At 39.2% G+C, this 14,386-nt stretch overlaps 1 protein-coding gene across 1 annotated transcript; it reads right to left on the bottom strand.

Moving 5' to 3' along the window:
• Positions 1-769: 769 nt before the first annotated feature.
• si:dkey-111f13.5 (trichohyalin) lies at positions 770-12,925 on the bottom strand. The gene is made up of 6 exons (XM_007250150.4): positions 11,544-12,925; positions 9,775-9,899; positions 7,365-7,610; positions 3,438-3,565; positions 3,087-3,156; positions 770-1,084 (listed from the first exon to the last, which is right to left on the bottom strand). Exons 1-6 carry the CDS (start codon positions 11,647-11,649, stop codon positions 929-931), a joined length of 831 nt encoding a protein of 276 aa, XP_007250212.3. The 5' UTR covers positions 11,650-12,925; the 3' UTR covers positions 770-928.
• Positions 12,926-14,386: the final 1,461 nt, after the last annotated feature.

The raw sequence follows: 14,386 nt of genomic DNA on the forward strand, positions 1-14,386 counted from the left end.
CCACCTTTGTAAGAGGTACAATAACCTCAGTCATGTTTTTGACAAAAAAAAAAAAATACCGGTAAATGTAAATGCTGCAGCATCTGCTGTCTGTTGCACTGTTTAAGGTGAAATGGGAAAGTTAGCTGTCTTACTACTGAGACAAACTACTACTACTTTTTTAATGATTTGTTATGAAGAAAATGACCATAAAACATTGAAACTATCCATTAAATGATTGTTATATAGTGGTTATCATAATTTTTAATAATAACTTTTTTTTTTTTTATGTGTATGTTACCTGGCTGGTGGGACAAGGGGGAGAAGAAGCCTGTCTGTTGCCGTGCGTGCTGTGCTGAAGACTCGCTGAACTGAAGTGCATCTATTGTGCCTTGCGCGTGACCGCGTGGGGTCACGTGACAGAGGAAGAGAGAGGTCGGGTGTGTGCGAGCTGATTTCAAGGCATTCTGTTTTCACTCTTTTTTAATCGCTCAGGTTTTCAAAAGATTTTTCAGGTTTTCATTTCCAACCGGCGTCAGTAAAATCTTAATAATAATAATAATAAAAAAAAAAAAAAAAAAAAAAAAACGAAGTTTCAAAAGGGCACTTTGGTTGATAAAGGGCAGAGTATGTCTGCACGCCTCTGAAGGGGTGAAATGGGATTGGGCCATAGTCATTCAAAAAGCTGTTGAAAATGTGTCATATGCATATAATGTAAAATAAATAAATTGATAAATAATACATTGCATTACATTGTGTTACAAAATATAACTATATACACACACTAAAATCGAATGTATTTCAGCATCTTTTATTCTGTATGAGACAGTACAGTTAACCGTCTGTAGCAAGGCATTTCAGCTTCTTCGTAGCACACAACATAATATACAGCATAATAAAGCTACTATATGAGTTCAAAGTGGCAATAAAAATATATAGAGAGGTGAAGTCAGGCCATGGAGGATTTGTCAGTGACCTCATCAGTCTGCGTGGCGGTCTCCATGAGGCCAGGCTCCCTGCCCAGCCGTCTGAGCTTCAACAAGTAATCAGAGTGGAGGGAGGAGTCCGTCAGATCAATAAACTGTCTGTAACTGGCCTGCACCTTCTGTGTGTGTACAAGAGAGAACGAGAGAAAGAAGAGAGAAACTACTGAACATGTATACATGCATACAACCTGTGCCCTAAAACTATTTGTATTGCAAACCAATAAAAAACATAATGCTACTATTTAGTTTGTAAATAAAATGATGTTAGTACATACAATAAAGGAAAAGAGAGCAATCTTTTCACTTATTGCCCATGATTACAATAACAGTTATTTTCAGTCACACAAGACCAGGCTCCAATCTCTTTGAATGGGGAGAGAGCACAATACCTAAGGGCAAATTACTGGTTCAAATATGTATTTTCAAAATCACAGACAAAATGCATTAAAGACCCCTTAAATGAATGAATAGTCTGTAGTATTTGGCTCAGTGATGCAAAAACAATGATGCAAAAGCAGAGCCTTAATATAACTTAATATAAATGGAGGACACCATCCAGCATGTCAACACAATCTCCAACTAGCTGGTTTCTTCAGTTATATCATGAGGACTAAAGTCACACAGATGGTTCTAGATGGTCCCTGTGGTATGCCAGGTGGTTGCTTTGGTTCTCCTAAGTTATTTACTGGTGTTTGCTAGGTTGTTACTAATTATGTTTATACTCTATCCTAGGTGGTTCCTATGGTATTGCTAAGTGGTTATTAGGTGGTTGCTATGATAAACAATGTCAGCTATCGTGACATAGGTTGTGATGAAGCAAAAAAAAGTGGTTTCTAGGGTATACCAGATGGTTTCTGTGCTGTTTCTGGTGGGTGCTCAGGTGTTGCTAAATTGATTGTTGGGTGTTTTGAGTGCTGTATAAGTTTTACCCTTGAAGGCTGTCAAAAGTTTTGAATCTTATTCAATGTTATGGGAAAAAAAAAAATACTGTGTCTAATCAAAAAAGCTGTATACAAACATACAATACACAACAGAGCAAACAATCTCGAATTGGTTTCAATATCAAAAACTGAGAGGAAGGATATTTGACGGAAATCTGGCAGAAAATAATACGGAAAAAAATGGAAGAATGATACTATAAATTGGCAACAATATGCATTAAATAACAATATAGTTGCATTTTGCTTTACTTTAACTACGTAAGAATGATCATTAGTCTTTTTACGCAGATTTGCAATCCAACCTATGGTACTTGACTACAGTGGGGAAAGCAGTCAGTGTAAAGACCTGAAGTGCCTTTAACAAGGACCACATGACTGGGCTGGAGAATCTCCAAAAGACTTGGGGGGATGGTCCTGGTCTGCAGTGATGAGTACATTCTGACAGTGGTCTGGGCAGGGCCCAAGAATAAGCAACAGGGTATTAGGAGCACAAAGCTCATTATATCGTTAGAATAACTAAGGTTATCCATAGATGGAGACCAGTCAGTCTGATCGGAGTGGCTCATGCTAACACTTGTGCACCATACCATTAAAACCACTAAAAGAACCTACAGTGGGCTTTAGAGCAATGGAACAAAGTTGCATGGTCCAGTGAGTCTATAGGCTTTTCTATAAGACTCTTGTACTGGAGGGATGGAAAAGATATTCCAATTCCAAGATATTGCGTCAAATGGGAATTTACGTTCATTATACTCAAAAATGTGTTCGAATGGTCTAGATGGAAAGGGAGATAAAGGCTGAAAGAAAAAAAAGAAAAGAGAAAGAGTAGCAGAGAGTGTGAAATAATGAAGACGCAGAGATGCAGATAGAGTTGGACAGGCGGAAAACTACAACAAGCACAAGCTGGAAACATTGGTGCAGTGGAGGAAGTGGCTGGAAGAGGGAAGCTGCGTTTTGTTGGCCTGATCAGGAGCGAGAAGAGGAGCAGGTCGAAAGGGTAAAGTCAACACAATGACATCAGCAAGTTTAACAGAAAGCAAAAGTCGAAGAGAGAGAAAGAGAGAGGTAGAGAGTGCTGTGTTTGCGCTGGTTATCTTAGTGAGGTGCAGATGCCGTCCTGGACTTGGGCCCGTTTTGGATCTGTTCATTTATTCATGATGACCTCATTACGAGCGCTGACCTTAAGCTCCGTCTCGTACTGCATCCGCTCCCCGCAGACCCGCACCAGACTGTCCTGCAGCTGCTGCAGCCTACAGCACACACACACATACACACACACACACGTACAAACCAGCTGAGTTAACACACCAGAGAAAGTTGGATGAGGAAGCAAGTTACAGAAATAGTAACGAGGAGGAAGAGTTTTGAGGAGCGGCGAGGAAAAAGAATGAGAGAATAAGAGAATGAAACACAGAAAATGAGAGCGAGAGAGGGAGTGCCAAGAGAAACAGACTAATGAAGAAATACTGCTGCAGTAAAGTGTTATATGGGGCAGAGCGAAAAGAATGTGTGCGAGTGTGTGCGCTCTTGCCTGTTGTGGAGCTGGGATATTTCCTCAGTATGTATGTCTTGCAGGGCCCGTCTCTCTCTCAGAGCCTCCTTCTTGCACTCCTCCCTCACACACTGCACTGCTGTCGACACACACTCCCTCACACGCTCCTGTGTGTGTTTTTGTGAGACAGAGATTGTATAAATGACAGATGCACAGAAATATAAGCAGTATTTATATAACGACTTTCTCAGACCCAAGGGTGCTGTACAGTACGTGGCATGGAGTGCGTAAACAGGCGTGTATGTGTGTGTGAGTGAGTGTGTAAAAGTGTAGATGCAGGGTGTTGGAGTTTAGGGCCTGTAGCAGTACTGTATATGATCTAGTACCTTCTGAAAAAAGATGTGTGAGAGCAGAGAAAAGAGCAGGTCTGTCAACTGAAAAGGTAGTAAAAGAAAGAAAGAAATGGAGAGGGTGTAAAAGAAAGAAAAAATAGAGAAAATGGGGTAAAGAGAAAAAAATAAATAAAGCAAAAAAAAAAGCAAGTAAGAGAGATTGAATGCATATGGAGTCAAAGAAAGAAAAGAGCAATAAAGTATATAAAGCAAAGGGTGGGAATAGAGAGTGAGAGAGAGTGAGAGAGAAAAACAGATGAGAAAAGAGACAGGAAAGAGTGAGTAAAAATATTTAAGACAGAATAGGAAGAAAGAATTAGTTCAGAACGTAAGAGATAGAAAAGAGAGAAGAAAAGATGAACTTGAAAAGAGAGAAGGAATAAAGTGTAAAAGACAGAGAGAGAGTAGAGAGATTCAAAAATAAAGAAAGTAAAAAAAGAACAAGGGAGTGAAGGAATAAGAACAAGGGAGTAAATGTGACATAGGATGACATGAAGGAAAAAAAAAAGCTTTACTCAAATTCTGATTATTCTTTTTGCCTTGCCATGAGCAAGTGGCCAGTGTTCAGCTACACCCACAGTGTGATTTAAAGTGTGGGTGTTCCCAAGCCATCTCCTAAGGAAACACTTTGTGTTTGATTTACATCATGGTATTCCATGACTTTTGGCATGTCTGTGTAAAACTGAAACGTTGTAAAGCAACATTATACCGTATGAACATGCAGTATTATAATACATCTAATACATTTGAATAAAGGCATTTTTAGGAGGAGAAAAAAGAACAGTAAACCTTCACTACAGACACAGAGCAGAGGCTACTAACAGACTGACAGCCTGATGTTAGACACTCCATCTGCTGATGCTCAACTTGTGTTAGTCACCCTTTAGCTCAAGGCTATTCACTCCCAGTCCGGGATGGCCACTGTCCAGCACAGTTAGCTAATTCCTTCTCCTCAGAAACACCTACTAAATCTGTTTATTAAGAAAAGTCTTAAACCAGGTGTGTGGCAGTTTGTATTATTTTGTTTCTAAACTGAAGGCAGAAGCATTTCTGAGTGGAAAAAGGATAAAAAAAATTGTGTTTAATGGTACCAGTGTGCTGGAACGATCATCCCTGCTAAGCCTAATATTTTCATTCTAAAAATTGGGGTGTCGGGTCGTTTTTCGTGGGAGTTCTTCTGGCCACGTCACATGTTTTTAGGTACTTACATCACATGTACAGCCTTTAAAAGAGAATCCGGCTCAGTTTTACTGAATGCGAGCGGCTGGTGAAGCAATGGAGACTTCAGAAGAGGAAACTCAGAGCTCAATAGCTCATTCACCCATAGTAAAACAAAGAAACGAAGAAGTGAAGCAAGCTCCGAAGCAAAAAAAAAAAAAAACGTGATAGAGTCTGTGATAAAACCAGGATTAATATTGGCATTGCGTTTGAATGATGGAGAGAACTCCATGAGTGATGCTGAGTCTGTCTTAGCACTCTCTCGCTCTCTGACTGAACATAACCTGGAATTGGATTCATCCGCTCTGAAAGGAGACCGCATCACACCAGCCCAGTTAAAAATGATTCTTTCGCATGCTTGGTGCAATTCTCCCATTCTCACCAGAGAGGGCACTAAATCCCCCAAATCCCAGAACTTAAAGACAAAAGCTTTAAGTAGAGAAAATCCCAACACTGTGTGAATACTCCTCCAGTATCTGACCACAGAGCCAGTCTCAACGGGATATTATTTTGGGTGGCGGACAATACTCTTCCCAACAGTTGACAGCAGTGCCACTGTTGTTTGTTAAAAATGAGCTAATATACGCTACTCCAAGCGATACACTCGTATTTCTAAGGACGATAAGGACACCACCATGTCAGTGTGACCGCTGTGTTAAAAATGACCCATCACCTGTTAGTATCTGCTGGACAGAGATTATTCTTTAGTCTTCCATCACTGTCAGGTTCTGACCACAGGACCACCTTTGGATAGATCATTTTTTTTGGATGCTGGCCCATTCTCATCAGTGTGAGACTGACAGGAGAGAAACTGATCAATGATGATAGAGCGTCAATGGCAAATTGAGAGGCAACACAGACAGGCTACAGTGTGTAACTGTAGATCTACACTGCAAAAAAATAAAAAATAAAAATAAATCATCATTATTGCTAACATTTCTAATTTTTACTTGCTGTGGGTCATTTTGATCAATTCATTGCTTGTTTATAAAACTTGCTCATCTTAACATTTTTAAATATTACAGAAAACTAGCTTATTTTATTTTACACAATAGATAAATACATTTGATACCATATATATAAACAATAGTATTTTTACTAAATTGCTGTGCATAAACAGATGTAATTTGATGTCAGTCAAATTACTTTAACTTTTTCTTATGATGTAAATATGGCGGTTGTTCTTTATATTGTGTCAAAATGTTGTGTTGATGAATGAACAAATGGAAATACAGATTCAGATTTCAGATTTTTTACAAAAAAAATCATATGTTGCACATACGCTGCCTGTAAATGACTGTATGTTAATAAATCTATACTTAAATATTAATGTTTTTTTTGGTCAATTATTTAGTTTATTTTTGTGTCATTGTTGGCTGACACACAATATTCTCATATCTAAAAAATGGAAAATTAGGCCATGTTTATATTACCAGGCTGATGTGACTCAAATATGATTTTTTGCCTTAGGCAACATTTACATAACCATCATTACTCAAATCTTAATTTCTGAAGAATACAGGAATAAATATATCAAATCTGATTTGACTATATACATTTACATCACATGCCCATAAAATCAGATTTGTATCCAATCTAGGAGTTCTAATAAAAGGGACTTAAATCTGATTTGAAAAGATTGTATTTGATTGGATGTGTCCACATAACCCTGAAAAAAAATCTGATCTGTGTCACATTTTGGGAAGAATCTGATTTGAGTCATTTAAGTCTGCTAATGCAATTTTTTTAGGGCTGTGTGGGCAAATCATGACATATCAGAAACGTGAATGTGAATGTCAAGACTAGATTGTTTGCTTTTTTTTTGCCTGTATGCATTTGCTTAGTGCTACAAAAACTGGCAACAAAAAAAGCAAGCTGGCTTTTTCCACATTCTGGCCATGCAATGCATTTTAACTTGTAATGAAACCATTTCGCCAGTTTTACTACAATGAGATGTCTCGCAAATAGAATCCACCTAAACAACCAAGAAGCAGAAGCTTCTTAATGAAAAAGGTGCAATATTTGAAGAGGTGAGGTCATTATAAGCTTTAAAACAAATGAAAGAATGAAATAAAACAAAACAGGAGTCCAGGATTCTTAGCGTGTAGCGAGAGTGCTCCTTGGTGTTTTAATAAGCTTGATGTTTATTCAGACGAAGAACAAAGACCATCCATTTTCTCTTCTATTGTAAAAGGTTGTCGGTCACCCAACTCTTAATATCCTCTAGACACTCATTAAGACACTGTGAGGGAGATGGAGTTGATAAGATAGCATCATTTTCTGCGGTGTATCTAGTGAAGCTTTAAGGTAAATAGACTCTAAAGTGATTTAGGCATTTCCAATAAGTTGACATCACCTCTGTTTGTTCCTGTATGACTCTCATTTCCTTCTCTTTCTCCATCTTAGCCTCTCTCCTCATCTCCTCCCTCAGTCTCCTGCAGGCCTCCTGCACCTCCACCCTCTTCTCCTCCTCCATCTGCTCTCTCAGGCCAGCGCAACGAGCCTTCAGCTGGACTTCCACGTTCATCTGCTCATCCTGAATGGCCTCAGCCTCCAGTCTCTCCCTGGCCTGCAGAGCTTCCAGGAACTGGGCTCGTAGACACTACACAGATATAGAGATGGAGAAAAGAAAAAAGAGAGAAAGGGGGAGCAGGAACAGGGCGAGATGAATGGATGAAGAAAAAGATAGAAGGTGAAAGGGAGGCGGAGACAAATGAGTTAGAGGGGATGATTGAGGACGACAGTAAGGCAAAAAGGAATTAACAGAAAGAGAAACAGAGACGGAGAGGTGGGGGAAAACGTGAAGAGACAGAGTGAGGGAGGGATAGAAAGGGAAGGCAAGAGAAGGATGGATGATCAGGGCTGGCAGGGTTGACTGTACTGAGCTTTTGAAGATGAGAGCAGTCTCGGGCTTTGGCTGACGTACACTCTCCCCAGTGAGCAATTACACAAGCAATTACAGCCCATTACACAAGGTCTCCTCACTGCTCTACACACACAATGGCAGCTGCCTAACTGCTGATGCCGCATTCACTCCATCTCCCTGTAGGAGGCAACAGAGACGAGGGTTCGTAAACTGCCCACAATTAGCTAACGCTGGAGCGAAATAATTGAGTATGTAAAAGCAATTCTAAAATTAGGGAAATGCATGCTTTGCATGCTGATGTGGTGTGACTTCTTAAAAAAGAAATCTGGTTCCAATGGTTTTATAAATGATGCCAACGAAGAAACAAGGTTGGTTTCATTGTAAACTATGTTTTTTGTTGTGTAATGTGTGTGTTTGCAATAGAAATGTATTACAAAGGATCAGTGTTATCTTTTATCCATTAAAAATAAAAATCCTCCTGAACATTATACATAGGTATTTATTAAAACAAAAGTAGTTATTCTAAGGAGGTACACTAAAATGGAGGGTTTTTTTCAGGAGTTGATAAAATGAACATTTTTTAAAAAATATATGTTTAAACCATAGTCCATCAATATGTGCCTGTAGATGAACTCATGACCATATAACCAGAAGCTTAGGGGGATGCCCATATTTGGAATAGTTATGTAAGGTTACATCTATACTAGTATCTAAACTACTTGATTCCCTTTCAGCATTCATGGATTTTCCTGTTGTGTAGATTGATGAATCTCCTTGGCCCATCAGTTCTCTGCTTTTGTTTCTAACTTGCCTGTTTGAAACCACAACCTACCTGATTCCATGTACCAGGTACTAAATTTGCCTAATGGAAATGCAGAAAAGCCGAGTACAGTCGAGTCGAGTAGCACAGATACCATGCACTGGACAGTGAAAAATAGAGATAAATTATGAAGCGCAGTGTGAAAAAAGTGAAATCTTAAAAATAATTGTATGCATGACTGCTACAAATGATTTCATGGGACATCTGTAAAACACCTTAAACCATATCTTTCAGCAAATTTATAAATTTGGCTACATTTACATAACCAACATTATTCAAATCTTATTTTCTAATGAGTACAGAAAAACAAAAATACATAAATCTGACCATTCACATTCACATTTACATCACATACCCACAAATCAGATATGTAGAACTTCTCTGTAAGGATTAGATAAGAGTGTATGTATTTGTACATCTGTGTCAGCAATAGGTGCAACATAGGCTACTTTCATATTCCAGGCCACATTGCTCAAATCCAATTTGGATATCTTGACGGTTCATATTCACAAATGTAAGTAATCTGTATCTGTGTGTAATGTGAACGAATCTGTCCCTTAAACGCATATGAACGTCTCCTTCTTCACCAACAACAAAAAAAACATCATATTTAAAAGACGACTCGTAGGAAAATGGATGTGTTAGCAGCTCATTTGTGGAGCATCTTTTGCTGGAGTGGAGAATAAACAGCTGGTCTGAGGTACATGCTCAGGTCGAGGACATAAAAATTAAAGGCCAGGTTGCTTGCTTTTGCTGTTTTTGCAGTCATAGTGGTGTCCAGTGGTGGTTGGAGCAATCCTATTCTGTGCATTTTGGATCAGGAATGTTAGAGCTGGGAAACCAACAAATGCTATGTAACAGAAATGCAATTGATTGATTCCATTCCATGGCTTTATTTTCTACTTCCCAGCACTGTTTTAACTTTTCTCTGCCTCAAAATATCTTACCCATCTTCTGAAAAATGTTAAAATGATCTGATAAGCTCAATCTAGGGTAAGAGGGCAAGAAATATTTAATACTGAGTAAGACTCAACAGTGGATCCTCAATAGCATGCTGCTCAGGATTAACAATTTAGATACCTCTTCTTGAAGCTTTAGGGCCTTCTCTTTCTCCTCTTCAGCCCACTGCTGGAACTCTTCCATCCACTGGTGGTCAGGTTGTGCCATTCCTCCCAAAGGCAGCTGCACTGTAGGAGAGTCTGGAGCTGATGAGAGGGGAACATCCATGGTGGAGGAGGAAGAGGAGGAGGAGGAGAACTGTGAGCAAAGCTTTTCACCTAGCTCTGAAAAAAACACCCATCTTTTCCTTTTACTTTACAAGAGCCACAATTATGTCAGGTCAGAAAAAAAGACAGGTCGAAAGGAGCGGGAGCTCTCAGGGAGTTAGCTGAGCTACAGGCCGCAGCTGAGATAAGGGTGTACATGCCGTGCTTGAAAATGCCACAGTCATTTGTCTAGCTTTGGAGAGGGAGACTAGCAATTAGGGGACTGTCATTGCAGGGCTGTGTTCAGGTTGTTATGAGCGAGAGAATGCTCCGCACTGCTCTCCAGTCAGAAACATGCTATTCTGGAACAGCTCAGACACACGGCTCTGAGTGCTGAGGAGCGAAGAAAGTTTCATAAAGAGAGTGGGAGAAACATTAACAATGAAAACGAGAGAGTGAGAGGATACAAGAGAAAGAATAGCAAAAGTAAAAATAAGATAGTAGAGAACAACAAATGAGAGAGAAGAGGAAATGTCGGGAGAAAGAGAGTAAACAGAAAAGAAGGTGGCAGAAAGACGTGGTGAAAAGATAGCGTTTCAAAAAGATATATATACAGAAAGACAGAAAAAAAAGAAAGAAAGTATGGAAGAAATAAATAGTGAGAAAGGTAGAAAAGGTTGGAGATAAAAACAGGAAAAAAATGAATCAAGGAGTTTCAGAAATAAAGACAGAATCAGAAGGAGAGGAGTGTGTGGAAGGAAGAAAAGAAAGCAAATGAGGATTTTCAAAGAAAAAAGAGGCAGTGAGAAGAGAAAAAAAGGTGGTAAGAAGGTGGCAGAAGGAAATAAACTAAGAAAGAATGACAAACAAGAGAGGGAGGCATGAAGAAAGAATGCAAAAGAAGAGAAGGTGATGTAAGGAAATAAGGAGAGGCACACTCAGATGAGAGGTGGAAGAAAAAGAGTCAGTGACAGTGAAAGAAAGAAGAGAGGGATCAAAGAAAAGTGGCAGGAGGACATAAGAGACAGTGAAAGAAAGAAGAGCAGGAGGTAAGAAGAGATCATTATAAACGAAGAGAGGGAGGCAGGAATAAATAAAGCAAAAAAAATGGGGTGGTGGAAGAAACGCTAAAGAGGTTGAAATAAAGAGAAGAGACAGAAAGAAAGAAAGCAAAAGAAGAAAGTGTGGCAGATGGAAAAAAAGAAGAGAAGGTAAAAGAAGGAAGAAGGTGGCAAAGAGGAGAGGAGAGGGTTGCAGAAGGGAAGAAAGGTGATGAAAAGAAAAGAGGGTGATGGGAAGAGAAGAAGAAAACGTAAAGGGGTGTTTCAGAATGAAAGAAAGAGTGAGGGGGGGTGGAAGGAGGAAAGGAGGAGTGAGGATTGAAGGTCAGAGCAGGTTTGAGACTCAGAGAGCTGCTCTCAGGAAGATCAAAGCCTGGTTTAATATGTATGCAATGAAGTCACAAATCTACCTTTACATTTAAAGCCACTCTTATCCAGAGCGTTTACACTTTAATCAGGTTACAGAGCAGCAGAATGGAGCCTCAGTACGGCCCTGTGCTTTCCCAGGTGGGGGATTAGACTCCGGTCCGGCGTGTGGAGGGCAGACCTATTAACCACTAAGCTTGTTACTGACTGCACTTACCCATGATGTGTGTATGGAGGACTCTCTGGGTGGTCAGAGTTGTCTTGTTGACCATTTTCTCCAGGGAGTTCAGGTCTGACCTTCTGGTTCTTGCTGGGGCAGACATTCTCCTGTGCTGCCCTGGGTCTTCAGGAGCACCAGAATTGGGTACTTAAAGACACACAGAACCTTCCTCTACTTTGCGCTCAGTGTCTTTCACTGCTTTCCCCTCTGCTGCTCTCTGAAGTTGGTCTCTAGGCAACTTGGACAACACAACAGAAGAGCGCTCCAGCTTGGCACTCAAGAATTGAGTACATTGAAGTAACGGATGTGAGACGAGACATTTGTGTGTTTCCTAAACTCTGTGTGCGTGTTCGAGAATGTTTAATGGCAGACTTCCCACAGTGCTGGTAGAAGTAGCTCAACTTGTTTTGCTTCAGTGTATCTACAAGTTCTCTGGACCATTCTTAATGAAATCCCAAAATCCCAAAGATAGAATTTCATTGTACGAGGAAACTTGTTTTTTACTGTCCACGCGACAATAAACTCTTTAAATCTTTGAATCTTGAAATAATAAAATCAACTTCATTTTTTCACTGTATTTGTTAATATACATCAGTTCCTTCATTTCTGGCCTGTAAAACATTCCCCAAAAAAGTTCAGTACATTATGCATTTATCGTGCTGTAGTAGGGGTGTGACGAGACGAGACGAGTCCACGAGAACAAGACGAGACGAGATTTAAAAATAACATTTTAAAGAAAACGTCAAAAATGAAAAATGGCTTATTTGACAAAATCATATAACGCAAACTTAACAGACTGGTTTCTTTCGCACATTGATTTTACAAGAAATAGAAATAAGAATAAGAATAAAAAATAAAAATAAAACTTTTCTAGGTCTTATATAGTGCAAACAATAAGTGCAAACCACAACCAGTCATATTAAGTCTATGGTTTGTGTTTTTTTCTCCTAAATCTCTTGTAATTTAACTGTGCATAACCATAACCAGTCATATTAAGACTATGCTTGAAGTGCAAACAGAGACAGAACATGTTTTTAAATACAGTACAGAGCTAAGGGATTAGTACACCTGCCTATAAAACAGTCACGTGTAGGATTTACTTACAGTATTTATATATGGTTTGTGTCTTGTTGATCACTCTGTTACTGTTTATTGTTTCCACTGGAGCCAAAATGCAGCCAGATATACAACCTAAAAGTAGCAGAAGCATCTTCTGTGCAAATGCCTGAATTTTCCTCTTCTGCTGAGAGCTGCTCTCACTGCTCAGCCACCACACTCCCTGCTAGCTAGTGTGTTGCCAGATCCCTCTTAAAAAGTCCACACTAAACTTTTTTTCTCATCAAACCCCTATGCTGTAGTGTTGCCATTAATTTGTACTGAACACTGAAAAAATATTTAGACACTTGAGACAGCAAGCAATGAAGTCTCTACTCTTATTTTGTCTCATTCTTCCCGCAAACAGGTATTTTTTCACTTCATAATTCTCAATGAATTTCTTTGTTAGGGACATATCAGTACATGTAGCCTCTTATTCTGCCATACATTCTAATGTGTGCAGCATGAGGTCCTAGATTGTGTTATTGAAGAGTGAAGGACAGATGCATATGTTGCTCTAAAATCTCTAGGTACATTTATTTGTTAATGCTGGCCTAATAGTGTAAATAGTGTCCTATTCCCATCACACAACGCCCTACCCTGAAAGACCATGGCTTTTGGACTTGTTGCTGCTAAAAGTCTGGAGGGATTTCTGGAATTTTTCAAACCATAATACGTGTATTTTTTTTTTTTTTTACTGCAACACAAATTGACAACCATTTTGTAGCGCTTGCTTATGGTTTACCAAAGTAATTCCTTGGATCTATGAGAAACCCTTGCACTGCAACCCCTGATTTTTGCTTACTCCACCCTCAACTAAATTGTAAAAGAGGTTAAAAAAAAAATAGTAGTTTGGAAGAGGCGCTGGGTGATGTATGGGTTTAGAAGCAGGGCATGAGGGAGAGCTGATTGGCTGAGCTGAGCAGCAGCAGCGTGCCTCTGATAACGGTGAGACGCAGTTGGTTGGACCTCAGCAGGGGGGCAGTATTATTATTTGACTGATCTGCATATTGTGATGTATCTGCATATTAAAGTACGCAGACACATCATCCTCGCCTATAGCACTGCAGAGACAAATATTACCACAATAAAAGTGTTTTTAAAGGTTAGGAAATGTTTAAAAATTATAAGCAAGGCTGGTATGTTTCATTACTTCAAAGACAAGATATTTCAGCTATTAATGGAAAAATATGGTTCAGGGTTTAGTGGCTCTTTAACTTTTTCAAGGATATTAGGCACTGTAGAGATAGACAAATTACTTGTAATTTGTCTTTGAGAAATATTGTTTTTTTAAGCATTTCAGTAATTTCCACAGGCATTTCATGGACACTGCTGTTGTACCAGACCGTGATTAGAGTTGCCTACCGACACTGTCAGTTTTTACATACAGCCATATGAAAAAGTTTGGGCACCCCTATTAATCTTAATCATTTTTAGTTCTAAATATTTGAACATGATGCCACTCTTCAGAGGAGATTCAAATAGGAGAACAACTTGCAATTGGCCACCTTAAATACCTTTTCTCATGATTGGATACACCTGGCTATGAAGTTCAAAGCTCAATGAGGTTACCAAACCAATTTTGTGCTTCAGTAAGTCAGTAAAAAGTAGCTAGCAGAATTCAAAATCAATAAAATGATAAGGGTGCCCATACTTTTGCACCGGTCAAATTTTGGTTTAATGCATATTGCAGATTTTCCGTTAGTACAATAAACCTCATTTCAATCCTGAAATATTACTGTGTC

The sequence above is a fragment of the Astyanax mexicanus genome, chromosome 8 (genome assembly GCF_023375975.1).
Source record: "Astyanax mexicanus isolate ESR-SI-001 chromosome 8, AstMex3_surface, whole genome shotgun sequence".
Taxonomy (NCBI): Eukaryota; Metazoa; Chordata; class Actinopteri; order Characiformes; family Acestrorhamphidae; genus Astyanax; species Astyanax mexicanus.

Coding starts and splice junctions, on each gene's coding strand:
- si:dkey-111f13.5 (XM_007250150.4), bottom strand. CDS start 11,649: ATGTCTGCCCCAGCAAGAACCAGAAGGTCAGACCTGAACTCCCTGGAG. Junction 7,611..9,774: donor CCCTAAAGCTTCAAGAAGAG/GTATCTAAATTG, acceptor ATATCTGTGTAG/TGTCTACGAGCCCAGTTCCT. Junction 3,157..3,437: donor ATATCCCAGCTCCACAACAG/GCAAGAGCGCAC, acceptor TGTGTGCTGTAG/GCTGCAGCAGCTGCAGGACA.